At 39.7% G+C, this 19,713-nt stretch overlaps 2 protein-coding genes across 6 annotated transcripts in view; one reads left to right on the forward strand and one right to left on the reverse strand.

Moving 5' to 3' along the window:
- Positions 1–10,705, reverse strand: part of LOC111872994 (N-acetyltransferase ESCO2) — a 23,610-nt gene extending 12,905 nt beyond the window's left edge. For both annotated transcript variants that reach the window (XM_023867342.2, XM_023867341.2), the window contains exons 1-3: positions 9,270–10,705; positions 7,098–7,616; positions 1,344–1,545 (exon numbers count right to left, since the gene is read on the reverse strand). In XM_023867342.2, coding sequence (XP_023723110.1) covers positions 1,344–1,545; positions 7,098–7,616; positions 9,270–10,495 — 1,947 coding nt within the window. In that variant the 5' untranslated portion in view covers positions 10,496–10,705. The remainder of the gene's footprint in view (positions 1–1,343; positions 1,546–7,097; positions 7,617–9,269) is intronic.
- A 244-nt stretch (positions 10,706–10,949) lies between these two features.
- The window catches only part of LOC111872998 (sister chromatid cohesion protein DCC1), a 43,265-nt gene continuing 34,501 nt past the window's right edge, over positions 10,950–19,713 (forward strand). For 3 of the 4 annotated variants that reach the window (XM_023867348.2, XM_023867347.2, XM_023867350.2), the window contains exons 1-4: positions 10,950–11,005; positions 11,092–11,268; positions 16,285–16,450; positions 18,706–18,934. In XM_023867348.2, the coding sequence (XP_023723116.1) occupies positions 10,989–11,005; positions 11,092–11,268; positions 16,285–16,450; positions 18,706–18,934 (589 nt within the window). In that variant the 5' untranslated portion in view covers positions 10,950–10,988. The remainder of the gene's footprint in view (positions 11,006–11,091; positions 11,269–16,284; positions 16,451–18,705; positions 18,935–19,713) is intronic. The other variant, XM_023867349.2, reaches the window with a different exon arrangement.

The raw sequence follows: 19,713 nt of genomic DNA on the forward strand, positions 1-19,713 counted from the left end.
CGTACGCATCCTTCACGGAAAGTCTTATTTGTTTGTAAGTAACAGTTAAGTTTAGCTGTAGAAATGAGATGCCCCGGAGGGATCATGGTCCTCTGAACTGGCCTTTTGTTGCGAGGGACAGAAGGGAAGTTGGTGAGTCCATTGCATTCAAGGGGGAGTAGGTATACCTTCTTTCGTCCGTGCCTGTGGGGGTGGAGGACCTGTGGATCAAAGCTTCGAGAAACTTCTACAAGGTTTGCAGACCGGAAGGGGTCCGTGCATTTGGTCATGAAGCCCTCCCAGTGGAAAGTTCGAGATGGCCAAGACCAGGGTTTCTGGAAGCAGCAGCGTGGGTAAGGAGGGAGTTAGTGAGTGGAAGCCGAGGAGTCAGTGAGTAGAAGCCAGGTAGTGAGGGTGTTCCTGTGGAACATGTGCTAGGGGGTTAACCATTCGAGCCCGCATCCAAAAAAAAAAACGACGTAAGCGAGCCAACACCCGTGTACCCCTGGGATATAAGACTCATTCCACTGAATTTAGTCGAGGCATACACCGCGTGAAGTAAAGTGTGTGGGGACGGGTGTAATTGCTTGTTTCGTGGCTGTTGCCTAGCAATGGATCTACATGCCGCAATATAATACACGTATTTAGATTAATTTAGAGAGACACAAAATATTATTACATTGCAAAAGGAAAGAAGAAAAGTAGTCCCTTACTTCACTCACTTTTAATTAATTTTGTTGTTGGAGATTTCCACAGCAATGACTGTTAAGACCATGGTCTTCTGGTTTGAGACACTGCTTATTCTTGTATGCAGATACCTATGTTTCAGAGGAACAAGCTGCCTCCCTCTTCAGGGTTGAAGTGTGCAAGTTCAGGAAGGGGTTCATTATATAGGCAAGTTACGAGGGTGGTGAAGAGACCCATGGAGTGCAGGTAAAGAAAGGAACCCACTCAAAGTCAGTGGGAAGAAATGGATACAGGAAGTTCTGGGAAGAATAGCCACTTTCCTTTAATATGACATGGATTGCACATAAAACAAAAAAATTAAGAGGGGATACACAGAGAGCAAGGTGATCTCATAACACTAAAAAAAACTGTGGGGTAGGGGGATATATAGACAGTCAGCAAAGTGAACTCACAAGGCCCCTTTTATTTTTTCAAAATAAAGAAATCAGGCTACTCCTTTATAATGGGAGTGCTGGTTTATCATCACAGATGGAAAGAAGAATACTTCTAATATGTTAATATTACAGGCAATATAGTATGATAATAAAGGAAAGGAGCAACAAAGCAAACATATTCTAGACACACAGATATAGTCTATATACTAATCTTCCAAAATCTTAAAACATCTAACTACATACAGTGTACTTCAGGTCATGGCCACTGTTGTGGTACTTCTGATGCGACATCTCATCATCTGGATCTCCAATTTGGTATACAATGCAACATTCTTTGCACTGTGTTGCACCAAACTTCTTCTGACCTGCATCAATGATGTACTGGTTATCTCCAATTGACCTCCATGGTCGCTTGTTTGCACGCACTCTCTTCACATTGGTCACACTAAGCAAAAAAAAAAAACATTAATAAATCTCCCAAAAGGATAATATTTGTTGTGTAAACAAAAAGTACTAAATATAGTATTGATATTGTAGAAGAAACAACTTTAAAAATGTGTTTCATGTGTTTAAAACACACGTTTGGATGTCACGCTCACTGCTCTACATAATTTGCTGTGTGCAGTTCCACTGAATGCTATTTGTCTCATTCTGGTGTGTGAATTATGGGTACCATCGCCTAAGAAGCATAAGGTTTCTAAGAATAAAATAAAAGAGAAAAACGAATATTTGAGGACATATGAAGAAGGTGCATACATGTGAAAACCAAACATGAGAAATTTCATTTTCTACATTATATAACATAATCAGGAATTCCAGTACCCTTTATGTTATACGAGGGTAAGTCAATAAGTAGGTTACAAATGGATATAGAACTTACACAAATAAGAGTACTGATTTGAAAAATGCTTTTATTTCTCAACACAATCTCCCTGTACATTGAGGCACTTGCCCCATTGTTTCACAAGCCCCCGATAACCAGCAGCATAAAATTCTTTGGGCTCCTGTCAGAACCAGGTGGTGACTTCCTTTCTACAGCTTCATCAGGAAAATGTTCAGCCGAAAGATGATGTTTAAGAGGGCCAAACAAATGCTGCAAATGCAGACTCCTACTGTAACATCCTCAGGAAACTTTGTAAGACCATTCAACGGAAGCGACCAGGACTTCTGGCCAAAGGTGTGTTGCTCTTGCATGACAATGCGCGTCCCCATACTGCCAAGAAGACAAATGAGATGCTGCGAAATTTCAAGTGAGAAGTCCTCAAGCATCCTCCATATAGCCCCAACCTTGCTCCAAGTGACTTCCATTTTCCTGACGATGAAGCTGTAGAAAGGGAAGTCACTGCCTGGCTCTGACAGAAGCCCAAAGAATCTTATGCTGCTGGTTTTTAGGGGCTTGTGAAATGATGGGACAAGTGCCTCAATGTACAGGGAGATTATGTTGAGAAATAAAACAATTTTTCAAATCAGTACTCTTATTTGTTTAAGTTCTATATCCGTTTGTAACTTACTTATTGACTTACGTACGTATAACTACTGTACTTACAAAACTTATGGACTTCTTTACTCCAAAAATGCCTAAAATTTGTGGTGCATAAAATATACTAATACAGTAGAACTTGGTTATAACGTCATCAAAGGGACCTAAAAATAGTGTCGTTCGTTGTAACCGAAATGGACACTTCCACAGTAGCCTTATGTTAGTCACGTAAAAATCTACCAAAAACAGAGTTAAAATGTTGCATTTTTTAGTGAAATACGTAGTTAAGTACAGACTAATGTAACATTAACGTAGAATTAATATGGATTCTCCATATCGATTGTACTGTAGAATTCACCAAACCAAATTCGCGGCATACATCAGCTTTTTTCCTTCCATTTTCTCTTTCACGAATCACTTTAACTTTCTCTTCAATGCTTAAAACTTTCCTTTTCATTGCCATGTTTTCACTACTGCACTTCTCTGGGTTTAGGCAGGAACACTATAGGGTAAGTAGACAATGTGAGGTCCTGTTAGACGAGATTCTAGGAAAGGAATGCAGTTAACAACCTGCCGCGTCCTCTTGCACTATTCACGCAGTCCCACCCCACACCCTTGTTTTTGCATAAAACCCACGCTCCTCTTGCAGCCCGCGGTCGTATTCTTCCAGGACAGTCACGTCAGCAAGTAGAGAAAGTGAGGGTGGGCAGACACATCGAACTTTTCCACGATATCAGAGAAATTCAGGAATGAAAATGACGTTACATACGAGGTTGATGCATTTGTGCATGTCGTACTAAGCAAGGTATAAAAACAGTTGCTTTATGAGGAATTAGTTCGTACCATTGAATATTTGACGGAATAGACAAGGTGTCGCAGAAACCGATGTTGCTATAACCAAGTTTTACTGTATTTCTCTTTAGAGTAAATTTTTCACTTTAGACTGATACAATTATGGATGAATGCAGTAAGACAGCATGGTATGGATAGTTGCATCCACGTACTCCACCACACAATTCCTTGCTGAACACTGAGATGAAAATGACCCTTAAAAAAACTTTCATCGAAAAAGCAATTACTACTCAATCCTACGTGGCACCATGACATGGATATTTGTGCCTGTTTACTCCACCACCTGATTCCTCAAAATGCTGAGACAAAAATGTCCCTGGACAAAAACTGACTGATGCATAATTTTTGCATAAAATATCATTAAAGTTGAGTGCAATGTGGTGACACAGCATGGATACTGTGTTGTCATAATCCATTTAATGTTAATCATATTGTGACGTGGACGGTGCAACGCTCGGTAAACATCCCCTCCACCGCGGTGATGTAACAGAAGAGCAACTACGTCACGCAACCATTGCTGCGGTGACGTAACAGCACTTCTCACTGTGACGTAACAAGGGGACACCGCTGGTAACACGAGGCAACAGGGAACAGTATAAAAAGCTGGCTGAACAGTATGTGAGCAGAGTGTGTGATCAGGGGTGACACAGTGTGGATTGTGATGTCGCCAAGCCAGTTTCAATCTAGCAGTCGCCAAGTTGGGTTGTACTGAGCGCATGGCAGTGACTAAAGCAGGAGAAGTAAATGGAGATGGAAAAAATTGTTCGAACGCCTTGTGGCGAAAATGGACGCCATTAGAAAGACCCACAAGGAAGAGACTAAGGCCAACCAAGTAAAAGCAGATGCCGACCAAGTGCAGACGCAAGAAATGTTCAGAACCTATCAAGACAGAATGGAGGCCAATAGGGATATCGAGCAGGAAGAGAGGAAGGCCGATCGAAGAAACCTAAAAGAAACGATGAAAATGATGGCCGCCAGGCTAGAAAAGATGGACACCAGCCACAAGGAGATGGTTGCCGAAACCAAACCAGAAAGAGACATGGAGACGATGGCCTGCCGAGAAAAGACGGAGGCGCATCTAGAAGAAGAGACGATGGCCTGCCAAGAGATGGAGGCATGTCTAGAAGAAGAGCTGACCTCACTGGACAGGAAACCTGAGGTGGCAGAACAACGAGAGGTCCCGTAGAAGACGCCACAGTAATGCTATTCGAAGAACCGAAGAAGAAATGGTGTAGGGACCAACAACTGGCCGAAAAGCGCTGCTGCCAGGAACCGAAGGATAAGACACGGGAAAAGTGTGGATCCCAGAAGAAATTGGCCATCACCCGCAGAGGAACAACCCACCGTGCAAAAGTGGCATGGCAGAAGGAGAACGTTGTTGGGAGAAACTGCACCATGGCCGTGACTGAGCGAGCAACCCAGAGAGTAGGGCTGCTCAGGAAAAATGTACGGACGCACCATGAAGGGAAAAGAGGAACAAAGGACCGAGGCAGCAAGCGGCCACTGTACATGAGAAAGAAGAGGGAAATTGTGAACTATATCGAAGGCTGTGGATCAGAACAGCGATCGCACCTGGAAAGTGGAGAAACAAGCAAGAAGACCCTCAATGAGATTTTCAGAGGAAAGATCGCAAAACAAGTAGTCAGTACTTCCAACAGGTTACGAAAAATAGGAAAATGTACCTTGTGGAGGGGTAGACCCCTCCAAAATGGGAAAAAAGAGACTGCAAGCAGAGGAGGAACTGGTAATGTAGAAACACCGGCCTCCCCAGAGTGAATGAGGAGAGAATGAAAGTGAGGGATGAATGTGATACAACGGATCAATGAACACTGGACCATGGAAGTGTTTGGGACAAGCACCTTTGAAGAAGGGGAGTGGAGGTAGCACCCCAAAGATGAACACCAGAAAAAAAAGAACAGAGATGTAACATTAGGCTGTTTGGGATGAACAACCTTTAGAACGGAGCAATGTGACGTGGACGGCACAAAACTTGGTAAACATCCCCTCCCCTGCAGTGACGTAACACAAGAGCAACTGTGTCAGGCAACCATTGCCCCGGTGATGTAACATCAGAGTAACTGCCGCTGCTACGGTAACAGGCCAGTCAACACTCCGTCCCCTTCTTCTGCAGTGACGTAACAAGGGGCCACCGCTGGTAACATGAGGCAACAGGGAACGGTATAAAAAGCTAGATGAGCAGTATGTGAACAGTGTGTGTGATCAGGTGTGACACAGTGTGGATCGTGAAGTCGTCAAGCCAGCTTCAATCTAGCAGTTGCTGAGTTGGGTTGTATCGAGTGCATGGCAGTGACTAAAGCAGGAGAAGTAAATGTGATACTGCCGAGGGCAGTAACTGTGTAATTGTGAATTGTATGAACGTAAGAGCGAGTGGAATAAATTTGCTAGATCCAGAACGGCGTGAAGTTATTTATCCTGTGACATACACACAACACGTGACAATTTGTTTTGCAAAGTTATGCCTTGGTCAAAATTTATCCAGAGCAAAAACAGTGATTTATTTCCAAAGTGTCTTGTCTGAAAAGGTGCATAAATTATGTGAATAAATAAGGTAACTCCTGGTATTACATCACAAAAATTCTGCACCACTAACACAAATGTTCCTGATGTTCCTGACCCACCCCCCTTTCCCCCGAATCATACAGAAGAGCACTTCTGTGTGATTTAATCACACACAGGAATATATACATTCCAAAAGTATCATTAAGTGACAGTTTATACAGACTGTGTACTGCTGGCTTAATGTTACCTTCTCACCATTATCAAAACTGTACTTGCATTCTGGTGTTACAATACTAGTTTCCACTATCAATCCCTAAACAGTTTCAACTGTCTTACAAAGGCATAAACTGCCAAGTCACCAAAATTATTCTGATCTCAAACCGCAATCTCTAGAGACCAAACAGGAAAATGCACGGACATTATCCACTGCGAGGGAATGTGAGTGAATACCTACAAGGGAAGTAGCAATGAATAAAAGTGTTTTTGATTAACATAAAATTCTTTCACTTATTTCAGCCAGAAGGTACAGCTATGATTTAGGCAGGGTACATGTTGTCCAAAAATTTGCAAGCTGTTAGACTGAATCATGCTGAAGTACTAACATGAACAAACATGTTCTCCAGTCACTAATGGAATAAGATAGACACATACATTGCTAAGAAGTGCCAGCAGCTGCCTCCTGTTAGATTCTGTGGCAAAATGTGACAGCCTGGAAAACAAATTACCAATAATGCCTGACCACACATTAATGCTGAACTGCTAACATCTAGATTTAAGGATAGCATGAGGATTTTTTTCTGCCATCAAGTGACTGTTATGAAAACCACCACTGGTGATTATGCCACCACTGGGGAAGATTGCTTTGAATAACTGAAGGGTTAACAACACAATGCAAGAAAAGCCATTGGCAGAAAGTTCTCATGCTCAAACATCAGCTGGGCCAGTAGCCTGGAAATCAGAGCTGTATGTCAGAAATGAGGTTGTTATGGATTCATGTTCATATGTACGCCTTCAGTGTCCTGAAGTGTAAAATTCACCCTTATACTTGTGCCAGACCTTTATGAGTTACAACCCGTATCTGCATATGTGTATTTATGTGTACAAATTTATTTCATATTCTATGAGTTTTCAAATCGACTACTTACTCTGCAATTTTCCTATTGGATGGGCTTTTGGTGAAAATAGGAAAATATTTATTACCATCCCCTCCTTCTGCACTGGGTTTATCATCTTCTTGGGTATTTACAAACAAAAATTTGGTCTGATTTTCTTGCAAGTTTTCAGAGTTATCTTCTACACCAGCTTCAAAAGCATTACCATATGATGGACAAGAGAAAGTCTGAGATGTACGTGGTTCTTTAGGTTGTGGGCCATCATCTATGGCCAATGATGAAGCTGAAGCAGTGATTGAGGAAATGTGATGGTCAGGGCTCGGTATGTCTCTTACAGCTGGCAGAGTGTCCTTCTCTGAAATCTCTTCCAAGTTCTTCAGCAGGATTTCAACATTGTCATGGACTCTTTCTTGCACTACTTCAGCAATGCTGTTCTCAGCAAATTCCTTCCTATTCTGGCAAGACTCCAATAAATCCTTTTTTGGAAATTTGCATGACCTCGATTTTGCATTGGGCTTACTGAGGAAGAATTTACCATTACTGACCTTCAACCTGCCATCAACAAGAAGAAAAACTATTATAATTATAGTAAGAACCAAATATAATAATTGAAAGGAACGTTACTTTAAACTTGGAAGTTCAGGAATGAGGAAATTATATCAGTTTACACGCTATTAACAAGTAAGGTACCTTGCCCCAACTACCCTATCCTTTCCCCACCACACACAGGCTAGCAATAAAATAATATCTGGTGATTTTTTATATAAACACTGGGAGTTCTGGGGAAAAAATAACTTTTGCTTTCCTTTGGCTGGCCTTTTCTTCCAATACAGATATAGATCAAAAACTTTGAATCTATCATTATACAGGTAGAATTCTGATGCTCAGAGCATCATTCAAGCATAATTTTAATCAGAGAATATGGCCATGCTATAGCTCAGGCAGTTAGTCACTGGCTTCCTTCTGTAGTGGCCTGGGTTCGATCCCAGGTCAAGTCATGTGGGAATTGTGGTGGAGAGAGAGGCATTGGGGCAGGTTTCCTCTAAGTGTTTCCATTTCCCCTGCCAATTCTTATCCCACCAAATGCTCCATATTCATCTATCATCCAGGGCTGGTACAACAGGCCAATTAGTGGCTGAGATACCAAGTGGACTCAGTCTCACCCCACCACATGGGAAAAAATATTTAATCAGAGAAAGGAAAGTGTCATTCCTGTTGAACATCATACTTAAGCATCAATGAATTACCCTCTTCATGAATAGTTAATACAAAATACATAATACTACCGCCACCACTGCTACTATTACTACATTCAATCATTCATCTATATTCCTCCTTACAATGGTTTGTAAAATATCAATCAACACGTTTTGTTTTACTCTTGTCTCTAGTAGTATGCTGTGTGATATCTTTTAGACTGTAACTATGATATAATTAGTTTAAACTATAGAAGCGTGATAATTATCCATCTATTTACTTTCCTTCAAGAACTGAACGATATACTTGTACATGTCAACCCCAAACCACATACATCAACCACAGTACAGTAAATGAATGGGACAGATAATGTGAATAAAGACAGCCCATCTGGTTCCCTCTCCACCTGTATGGAGACAGTCACAATTGTTGGGAGCAGGAGATAGCTGCCATATAGACAAGAAGGGGAAAAATCTGTGTCAATTTACTCAACTATAATGTGAAAGTGCAAATTTATTGTAACAGTATTGAAAGTGCAAATATAATGCATACTTTTATTTTATATTCTGGCATTCTTTTATTGTCATGCTAACATAACTGTATGGTTGGAATACGAAGTACATCAACCAAGCATGAACATTTGATTTCACTCTCATCTGATGTGAAGATTCAGAGCTAGAAATGTTCAGTGGAATGAACAAAGACTAGAGAAAAGAAAAATTAAAGGACATTAGAAAACTAGAATTCAGTATAACTATATTAAAAACACATACAAATGTGAAACGAAATTACTGAACCACACCAACAAAATACCACCCCACCTTCCTTCCAGAATGTGCAATCAGTTGAAATGTCATGCTAACTGGCAACAGTCATGAAATCTCACACCATACTTTCTGTATTGTAATATTGTAAGCCATAATGTGATAGGTAGAGCAGTACATTTTTCAAACGCTGCCAAATTCAGTTAATAAATAAAGTACGATTAAAACTGCAAAGGATACTAACTTGATATTCTTGTCAACAGTGACTGTTGCATTTGAGTTGATTTTCAAGGTGCGTTGAGTTTTGAAAAACTTTTTGGATGGATCCAGCACAGGGCTTGATGGAGGTATCGGTTCCATCCTGTCAGATGCCAAAGGAACACCTGAACTCTTCAGGCTGTTATCAGCTGGATGTGCTTGTATACTATGACTGGGAATAAAATGAGCATCTCTTCCTTTATCGGAATTTTTTGTGCCTTTATTGGATTCCTCAAATTTGTTTAAATATGAGTCTATTCTGTCTTCTGGTCTAATCTTAGGTTGTGCAGAGTCAACTGGATATTTGTACAACAACTTCTTTCTATATTTCTTAATGCCATGGTGAACACCAGCATTAATTTCACCATGTTTATAGCGTTTTACTACTTTATTTCTTGATCTGGATAAAGAGAAACATATACGTGAATGAGTCTCAGCACTTACTGATCGCTTACATTTCTTGCTGTTGAGAACTGAGGAGACAGTATTCTTGGACTTGAAGAAAGGTTCAGTAAATAATGCTGCTCTAGCACGAGTAGTATGGTAAAAGAAAGAAGTTGGCAGTGAACTCAATTTACAAACATCTGTGGAGGCATGGGAAGATTTCAGCACTGTGCCTGCCTCATTATCCGGTTTACCTTTCTGAAGCATTTTTATTGGTGCAGCTGCTGAAAAAATGTCTGGACTTTCTCCAATTACTAGTTTTCGTGATTTTAGTTTTGGGGTTTCTTCATCTTCGTTTTCTTTATCTGCAAGGCATCTGAAAGGTGTCATAAGACCCATGTTCGATGGACCCTTTATAGGGCTTTCTTCTACTAGTTCCATAGCAGTGACTGGTTCCACTGTTCTTTCATCCTGTCCTCGACTGTCTCCTTGAGTTTTATTTGGTGGCAGTTTCTGCACTGAAGATGCATGAAGGTCAAAACAAAAAATCCTTGGAGATTTGGGGCTTTCTGTTTTTCTCTGAATTGGGCCCAAAGGCGACTGGTTGAGCACACACTTCCTAGGTGGTGTTTCCACTAGCCATTGTGGAGAGGGTGGAGGTGAACTATAACGATCTGGAGACGATGAGTTCAGAGGTGACATGTGTCCCAAAGTGTCATCACTGTTTTCATCCGAAGGGCTCCCTGTAAATAAAATCCTTTTCCTCGCAGATTTTGGAGGTGTGATATTCACACCACTACACACGGTTTCCGCAACCGAGAGCTCCATTCATTATCCTCAGAAATAGACGATGCAGAAACTCTTATGAAACAGTAATTATTAATTTATTAAACACAGTTGTTTTAAAATAATTCGCACTTCACCGCTACACCTCAGGACAGATACAGGTTTATATAACCACTGACACTTTTCAAAACACCGTCCTACACCACATACAACAACCTTCAACTTACGGTCGTTTTCCGCGCGAAAATGGTTTATTCACTGCAGTTCTCTATTTGGATCACGGGCACAGAGTACAATGTCACGGATCTATATCGAAGTACAGCATCGCAGTAAACTTCCAGATCAAATCGTCATTCCTTGCAGATGTGAGAACATAGTAACTGTGTGCGTATGATCAGTGATTCTGGATGCGTTCCATTCCTGTAACAGTCTTCGCTATTGAGGATGGAATCACAGAACTTGGTGCTGATCCGTGCCACAGTAAATACAAGAGATTGCCAGTGGTTATGATGTAATGAAACTGGTTAAATCATAAATGGCGGGAATTAGCAGGTACTGGTTTCGAAATGTAAACAATGCTATTCATAATATTGGTGTATGCTGTTTTTGCCATCAGCGATTTTCTTTTCTTTTTGCAGTTATTGCCGAACAGTGGAAGATGTGCAGACCGTAATTCAGCATGCAAAATTATTTGAAGGTGATCTCCAGCCGCTGTCGCAGGTATTGAGTTTTGTACCAAGGACCGAAGCCCAAGGAAAATACAGGTTTCTAGAGTTGGACCCAACTCTGCTCAGTAATTTGCAGCGAGGACAAAGGTATTTATTTGGGATGGCCGAATAATCCTTAAATGCTATTAGAGGCGGCTAACCGCCGTGGCATTAGGTTAGTGTAAGGAAGGTCCTTGTCACTGCTAAATTAGCAAAGTGACAGTACCACAACAAACAGATAATGAACTCAAAATAAAACATGTTTGGAATATATTAAAAAGGTAAGATGATAAAATACCACCTAGTAATGAAGTAGTATCAGTAATCATTAATTCTGAAATGAAGGATTCCCAAGCAATCAACATATTCAACAAATATTCATCAGTTGCGGAAATTATCTCCTCAGTTAAGAATAATAAACGTTCGGTACAGTAAATAGCATTTCCTAGTAACATTTATGAACATGAACATTACCACAAGACCAGTTAGGTTTTAAAAGCCAAATGACAACTTTAGCCATCACTGAAAGTAAATGGCTAGTGGCCAGATGGTGACTGTAGTTGTCAGGAATCAGTATATCATGTAACATGGTCTGCAGGTTTTCATAGGCTTATGGGATAGCATAATCGGTATACTGACTGGCTTTGGGCTGGAAGACTGAGGGGTCGGAGTTTGTGTCCCAGTAGGGTGAAGAATTTTCTCTTCTCCAAGTCATCCAGACTGGCTCTGGGGTTTACCCAACCTCCTATCCAATGGGTACTAGGGGCACTTTCTGGGGGCAGGGGGTAGGGTTGCCAGATTTTGTAAAATAAAAAAAGGAGTGATGTCTCGTTGCTTGTTTATAATGACATTTTTCACATTTAGTAGGCTATAAAATATACATAATCAACATACTACATAACTTACAAAATGCTACTACACATCTGTATTATATAGGCCTACTACACATTTATAGAACAAAACATATATTACGTAGCCCTATTACATACGTATTTATAGAATGCACAAAATATTACCTAGCACACATTTGTAGAACACACAAATACTAAATACTACATATTTATAACTTCCAAGGGCTGGTCGATCAGATTCTGTTAATTGTATTTCACTGAACTCTTAGCACTTTTTAATAATTGAACATCTCCCTTTGAAAATTTATAAAATTCTGAACAAGACTTGCTTTCATAGTTCACTGTCACCTGGAGTTCTGCCTTGATTAAATCTGTTGAGCATCTGTTTCTTGTGTCACTCCACTTACTTTTCATGAATGAAAAGATTCGCTCCACAAAAGCATTTGAGCCAGGGATGCTAAACAAAAATCCTACCACTTTGGAAATATTTGGTACATCATGCTCAGGTACTGAAGAAAAAAATGTAAGCCAGTTTGCTACATAATCACCATATCTGTTCACACTGTTGCAGAGGTAATCTCGATGGCTGCTGAACTCCTCGTACAGGTCATCAATGCAAACATTTTCACTTAGCTGAAACACTTCTATGGCTTTTTCAAAATCTTTGAACTCAATCCCTTCCTGTAGAGAAAATGCTGCAAGGGATGCATAGGGATTGTCATCTGTCACATCATATCTTTTTTGCAGATACTGAAGCATATTGCTATAAAAGCTGTTCAGGTCTTCAGTAACCTTTTTCTGTAATGGCATAGACAATCCATTAATGAGTTCTTTTGCTTTGCTACCAAAAAAGTTGTCTTTCCTTCTCTGCTGGATTTTAGAACTGAGAAGTTTCATTTGTTTGTAAGTCTCTAGTACACTTAAGTCAGACCTTTCCAGTGTTTTATCTACCATTTCCAGCTGACTTCCAATATTATTTAAGAAATTAAAGTAGATTTCAGGCAACACTGCTTCCTCTGGGTCATCTTTCATGAAAATGTTAGATAATAATTTTGGACAGTTGGGAATACTATTGAAGTAACCTTTCATTGCTTCCCAGTTCTGAAGCAGTCGAGAAATGGCTGGTGTTAATGACACCCACTTAGTTGGAACATGCCTCAAAAGCTCAGTCCACTCCAAATTCAGAAATTCAAAGAATGATTTTAACTCTTCTCTTCTTTTGGCAGAGACAGAGAAGTGATTATAGATCTTTAAGACTACACTTTCAACATCAACATCTAATCTGTCAATTGCAAACTTAATTGTGTTATGTATGACATGATTAGAGCAATTCGCTTTCAGTAAATTTAAGTTTTTAACTTTGCAGCAACTGATATATGGAAGGTGTTTTTCCATAGTTCACATTGGCATTGTCTGCACAATAAGAAGACACATAATTTACATCCAAGTTGTGCTTTTCTAAGCTCTGCAGCACCAAACCAGTAATTGCCATAGACGTTTCTTCAGCACTTTCGACAAAATCTAGAAGTTTATTCTGCACTCCCTTCAAAGGGTCGAAGTACCAGATGCAAACAGGGAACATTTTTGGATTTCTTCTGTGTGATGCATCGGTAGCCAATGAAAAAAATTTTGAAGTATTTTCTGGACATCTTAAAATAGACACAAAGTCATTTATACTTTTAGGAGCAAGAACGTACTTCACTATCATTTCCGCTTTAGTGCGTCCACATGAAAATTTGGAAGCAATCACGGAATTGCTGAAAATATGGGACACAAGTTTATTTCCGCATTCCAGACTGGAATAACTTAAGTTGTGTTTCACAGCATGATACACTAAACCAAGTTCGCACACGGTGCTGTTGTCATATTCTTTATTGTTTAAATTAACAAAATATTTTGAAAGTTTATTTGAACTTCCAGAATTGCATTTTTCCTTAATTTTATTTCCCTTGTATTGTGCATGTTGCCTCAGGTCACTTTGTCCACTGTGCAGAATACTAAAATCCTTCCTTCACAATGTACAAAATGCCCGGTTCTTATCTGGTCCCGGCTTAACCCACGAAAACATATCTTCCCATTTCTTAAGATATGTTTGATTATGTTTGGCCTGGAATTTCAACTTCTTCCATGGAGGAGTCTTTGATGGATCTTCTTCGCCCTCAAACATTTTTGCTAACTTGACACTGACTTTCTAGCGAAGATTGAACGGATTAAAAATGCACTATCACCAACAACCTCTGCTTTGGTTTAGAACCTCAAGTGTTGCCAACATTCACGAAATGCAACATAACGAAAGAAACTATAACAATGTAATTTTCCAAGGATTACAGAAATTTTATGATAATATTTAACCCATGAAATATAATTCGCAATGGACTTAAATGAAAAAAGCAGNAGGTAAACAATAAACTGAGGAACAAAATTTGGGTGAAAAAACAGAAGAATCCGGGGAAAACGGGGTATCTGGGAACCCTAGCAGGGGCGTGAACCTGACCATTAACCTCCAGCTAGTGCCAAGGTTAAGAAAATGTGGATCTACACATCCACTCCCCCATTTGCCTTCATGACATAATACTTAATTAGTTAAGCACAGGGATGACTTTACCTTTTACAAACTCAAACAAATGGCTTCCTTACAAGAGATTAAGTTCTGCACAACCCCCTCCCCTATAAACACTTCCTTTGTAACAGAGACTTTCCTTTTTTTTATGTTACTCAAATGTGACAGAAAATTCTGAGAAATTATGCTTAATCTACAGCAAGCTGATGGTTTTGTTGCCCATAGGTGCACTATAAGAATAATTCAGCGAGGGATTACTGTGAACTGAGGCTCAGCTGAGTGAGAGAAACCAACAATTTGTGTCGCTACTCAGTAATTCTCATCCCATAGTTAGCTATGATTGGGCTGTTTAAATGTCCCTGTATCAATAACTTGGCAATAGAAATGGAGTTATACCTAGGTTCAGATGAAGAAGCATGCATTCATGCTGAGTATGACAGTTTGCCATACCTCAGTAGCTCCCCTCTAATTCTGATGATGGTAGGGACAGGGAGGGAGAGGAGCCTTAAAGAGGCAAGTGACTGACCAAAATTAACAGAAATGTTAAATGATACAAATATCGTCCCAAGTGCAAACAATATATATTAGAAGAGAACAAGATCAAAGACATATAATATATATTGTTTGCACTTGGGACGGAATTTGTATCATTTATCGTGTAGAGTGCAACAGGATGCTGAGATATAATATTGTAACAGAAATGTATGTGGCGGGCTGCAATTCACATACTCGACTTCAGTAGCTGCAACCACAGATACTGCATTTAATTCCATGCTCCTGGAATTGTTGCAACTCTTTTTATAAATTTTCTGCTGATGATGCATGTGCAAGAAGGCAGTTGTTATCAATATTACACTGTTGAAGGTGATGGCAACCATAAAGAATGTTCATCTTTCTTGCTTTGGCCACCATATCACATTGGAAGATGAGCCCCAGCCAATGTGATGCATTGAAACAGCCCTGATTTAGGAAACTGATATGTCACATCCCCTTCTATGTCAGCGTTATGCAGCATAATGAATTATTTCACATCCTCCCATTTATACATTTTGAAAATGAGATGCTCCTGACACGAATATGGTAGCAACAAGAATTATATCTTCTCCATGTCATCCAAACCAGCTCTGGGCCCCCCCAGCCTCCTATCCAGTGGATAGTTGGGGCTCTTTCCCTTTGGGTAAAGCAGTAGGGGCATGACTGTCCACTCACTTCCAACTGCTGCCGAGGTCAAGAAAATAAGGACCTATACTTCCAACCCCCCCATATTTGTGGTGTAATACTTGATTAGTTAAGCACAGGGACAACTTTATACCATTTACTTGAGAAACCGAAGGAAATCATGAGAAACCTTGGTCAGGATGGCTGATCTCCCTAATGGGATGCAAATTGGCAATGAAGTAGAAAATGGGACCACCGTAGTTTTGACTCCAGGTTTACCTGATAACAGTGATCATATTATCCATCCAAGACATGTAAACAAATGTTCAAGGATTCAGATCATTTTAAAACTTGCTCTACCCATGTTAGGGCTGCAATCTCTTATTTCTTGCCAGAACTTCAAAGAATTTATTTATGCGTGTCCTTCCCCCAGAATCAGTAGGATCATGTTTATGTGTGTGCGCATGCATGCATTCCCTGCTACCCTCCAAGAAACAGACAGTATGAAGCAGTGGGTGAGTGGCAAATGTATTATAAAAATTTTTTGTCTTCTAGTTTGGTATTTCGTGGCACCAGAGGTGAGAATGCAGTTTTGTGTACACATAATCGAACATATGATGTGAAGGAGGCAGAGACATCTAACTCATTACTTCTCGTGCCTGACCTTAGATGGCCTGCACAAAATGTTGATGAGGCAGGAAGGATGTTGGAGGAGAAACAGGTAATGCATTTTTAGAATGGGGAATGTACTTCGTGTCTAACAGAATTGGAAAATGGTCATTTATAACTTTATAGCAATTCATAGATAAGCACTTACTCTATTGATTAGGCACAATTGAGTAGGTTTCACCTGAAGATGGAGACAGAATCCGGTCTCCAAAACATGTTCTTAGATAAAGCAGGGTGGTGTTTTAGATAAAGACAGGATGATAGATAATGTTGCGAGACATAAATTTGTAAAACTTACTTCTTAAGCTCTATAGGTTGCGTAATTAGTAGTTACAGTTAGGAAGTTAAAAGTTTCTTTTTATGAGAACTAAATATTTTAATACCTGATGGAAGCTTCTAAAAATGATCTCAGAAGAATCTCATCACAAATTTATATATTTCTGTGTATGTCTTTACAATACCATGGCCAGTTGTGTTGGGACCTAGTACTCTCAGATAAAATATGAAGTAATGGACAAGTTGAAACAGTTGTAGCATATTAGTATTCTCTTTTTGTCCTCCACAGTTCTCATGATATGTTGACTATAACTTTCTAATATTGATGTAGACAGGAAACAAATTTCCATGCTTTGAAGATTTAGTTCACATACCATATCATTTCAGTAAAGGCTATAATTGAAAGGTAGGATGAACGATTTGAAGATCCTGTTATATCATAACATCAGTTTCGCTGTTAGGTAGTGCATCCCTCTTCCCTCCCAGAAATGAGATTCTGGCATTTAATGCAATTCTTTGATGAGCAGGTGGTCATGAAACAGTTACCTCTAAATCCATCATTGTTCATATTCAGATTTTCAAAGTTCTGTAGTCACACATCATTGTTAAAATTTGAGTACTGGAATAATATTACATTTTTGTTGTTTGACCTAATCCTTCCAGCCACACTAGGCCCTGGGGTTTACTCAGCCTCTAACAGAAATGAGTACCAGAAATTAATTAAATAATTTTCCTGGGGAGTAAAGCGCGGCTGGCACATAAGGCTGACAACCTTACCGCCATCTTTGAGCCGATTGTCTAGAAAATGTGGGACCCTCAACGTCTCACAACCCTATGGGCCTTCACGGCCTGGTACGGGGATAGCTTTACTTTATATGTATTATATATGGGAAGATGTGGTATGCATCTTTTCCCATTTTTATTTCAAAGAAAAAATTCTGAGATCCAATGAAGATGTGGCAACAGTTTAATGTACCAGATGGCATGTAAATAATGCACCATAGGCATGGTAAAGGTAAAGTTATCCCTGTTACAGGCTGTGGAAGCTCATGTGTTTGTGAGAGGTCGAGGCTCCCACATTTTCTAGATATGTGACTCAGAGATGGTGGTAAGGTTGTCAGCCTTATGCACCGGCCGCCCTTTACCTCCCAGGAATACTGGTGCTCATTTATGTTAGAGGCTGAGTTGACCCCAGGGCCATAGTGCAACTAGAAGGATTAGGTAAATTGAAAAATCCAGTGACCTAACCGGGCATTGAACCCATAACCTTTCAGCTTGTAGCACAGTGCCAAAACCAACTATGCTACCGCGTGCCACCATAGGGTCAATGAATTATAATGTTAAACATTCCTAAATTGAATTTTCAGAATGCCCATCGTGAATGTGGAACCCACTGCACGCAGATTTTGCGGTACAGCAGGTGTTTTGTCACAATGCCGTGTACGGAACCATGACTTATTCCCATCAAGAAACTAATTTCTTCCACAGTGATCTGTCGGTTTGTCCAGATATGACCATATAATGCAGCAATAACATAAGGAGTGATGTCACGATGAGCCTGTCCTGGGCGAGCATCATCTGGGAGTGGCACACATCCCTCTCAGAATCTCTTATGCCATGCCAGCACATGTGAATGTGACATGCTGTGTTCGCCGTAAACAACAGACATGTGACGATGAATTTCTTGTCATCCTACTCCTTCAGCAGTCAAAAGCGCACTACACTTTGCTGTTCTTCTTTACCTGCCTCCATTACTGATGTTGGACGACCACATGTAGTGCTAACCTTACTTTCAGCACAATAAACAAATGACTAGTGTGCAAGGGCACATTGTCACTATGCTTTTCCAAGTCCCCACCAGATGTTCGTACCATAAGCAAATTCTAGTGTTACCAACTTGCACGCTGTGTGAATTATGCATGGTGACCCATTTTCATTTGACTGCCCCTTATAGTTTTTGCCATATAAAATAGAGACTTAAACATATGAATCTGTTTCAGGTGATAATACATTTGTTGCATTCATTAACAGGTACTAGGAGTGTTTCATAAGTATTATGAACTTAGGACTTGTAAACCAAGGCTCCGGAAAGTGCGACAGTTGTTGGAGGAATGCCTCTATCGTGGTCCTGAATATGAAGATTATATAGCACAATCTGGAATTAAGTTATATACATTCCAGGATCTACTGGAGAATGTGCAGGCTAGTGAAGAAGAGCTGAGGACAGAACTTAAAGAGAACTTGGCCTGCTGTATAAATGGTTAGTCTGCTGTTTAAAAACGGTAATTTTGATCAAAATAAGTACACCTAATTTATTCTGCTATGTTGATTTAATATTATTCAAACCTTGACATGTTTTAACCATAAATATGCATCTTTGGGGGGATATATTAAATACAAATATACAAATTGTATGTATGAATAAAATATTTAAAATGTTGAAGTCTTAACATTTTTACAAAAGAGTAGGCAGACAAAAGGAAAACCATTGTAATAATGGACAAAAATAGTGTGTATATGGTAATCATGTGTTTGCCTGATGATGGCTTTAACAGCAGAAACATGTAGCTAAGCTAATTTCAGCCTTGACCATCGGTTAGATTTGTTTGTGTTAACTGTTTCTTAAGCACAAATTTATCTTCTTTCTTATTTCCAGGATGTCGATTATTACTGTTGTTGTGTTGTCTGATTTATGTGGTACACTCTGCTCTGTGGTCTATGCCACTTAAATTAGACAACACAACAACAGTAATAACTGACATCCTGGAAATAAGAAGGAAGATAAATTCATGCTTAAGAAACAGTTAACACAAACGAATCTAACCAATAATAGAAGAATCAGCTGAAATGATGTGTGGCATTCTGTAGCAACAGACACATAGCTGAATACAGCATACGACACTTTTAACCTTTATCGGACGAACGTCATCATATGATGTTGTTAAAAGTTAGGGCAGCTGGCCAAACGTCATCATGTGATGTCGCAGATTCCACGCGTGTAAGATTTTTTTTAATATTATATTAAAAATATAAATTGTT

The sequence above is a fragment of the Cryptotermes secundus genome, unplaced genomic scaffold (genome assembly GCF_002891405.2).
Source record: "Cryptotermes secundus unplaced genomic scaffold, Csec_1.0 scaffold1678, whole genome shotgun sequence".
Lineage (NCBI taxonomy): Eukaryota > Metazoa > Arthropoda > Insecta > Blattodea > Kalotermitidae > Cryptotermes > Cryptotermes secundus.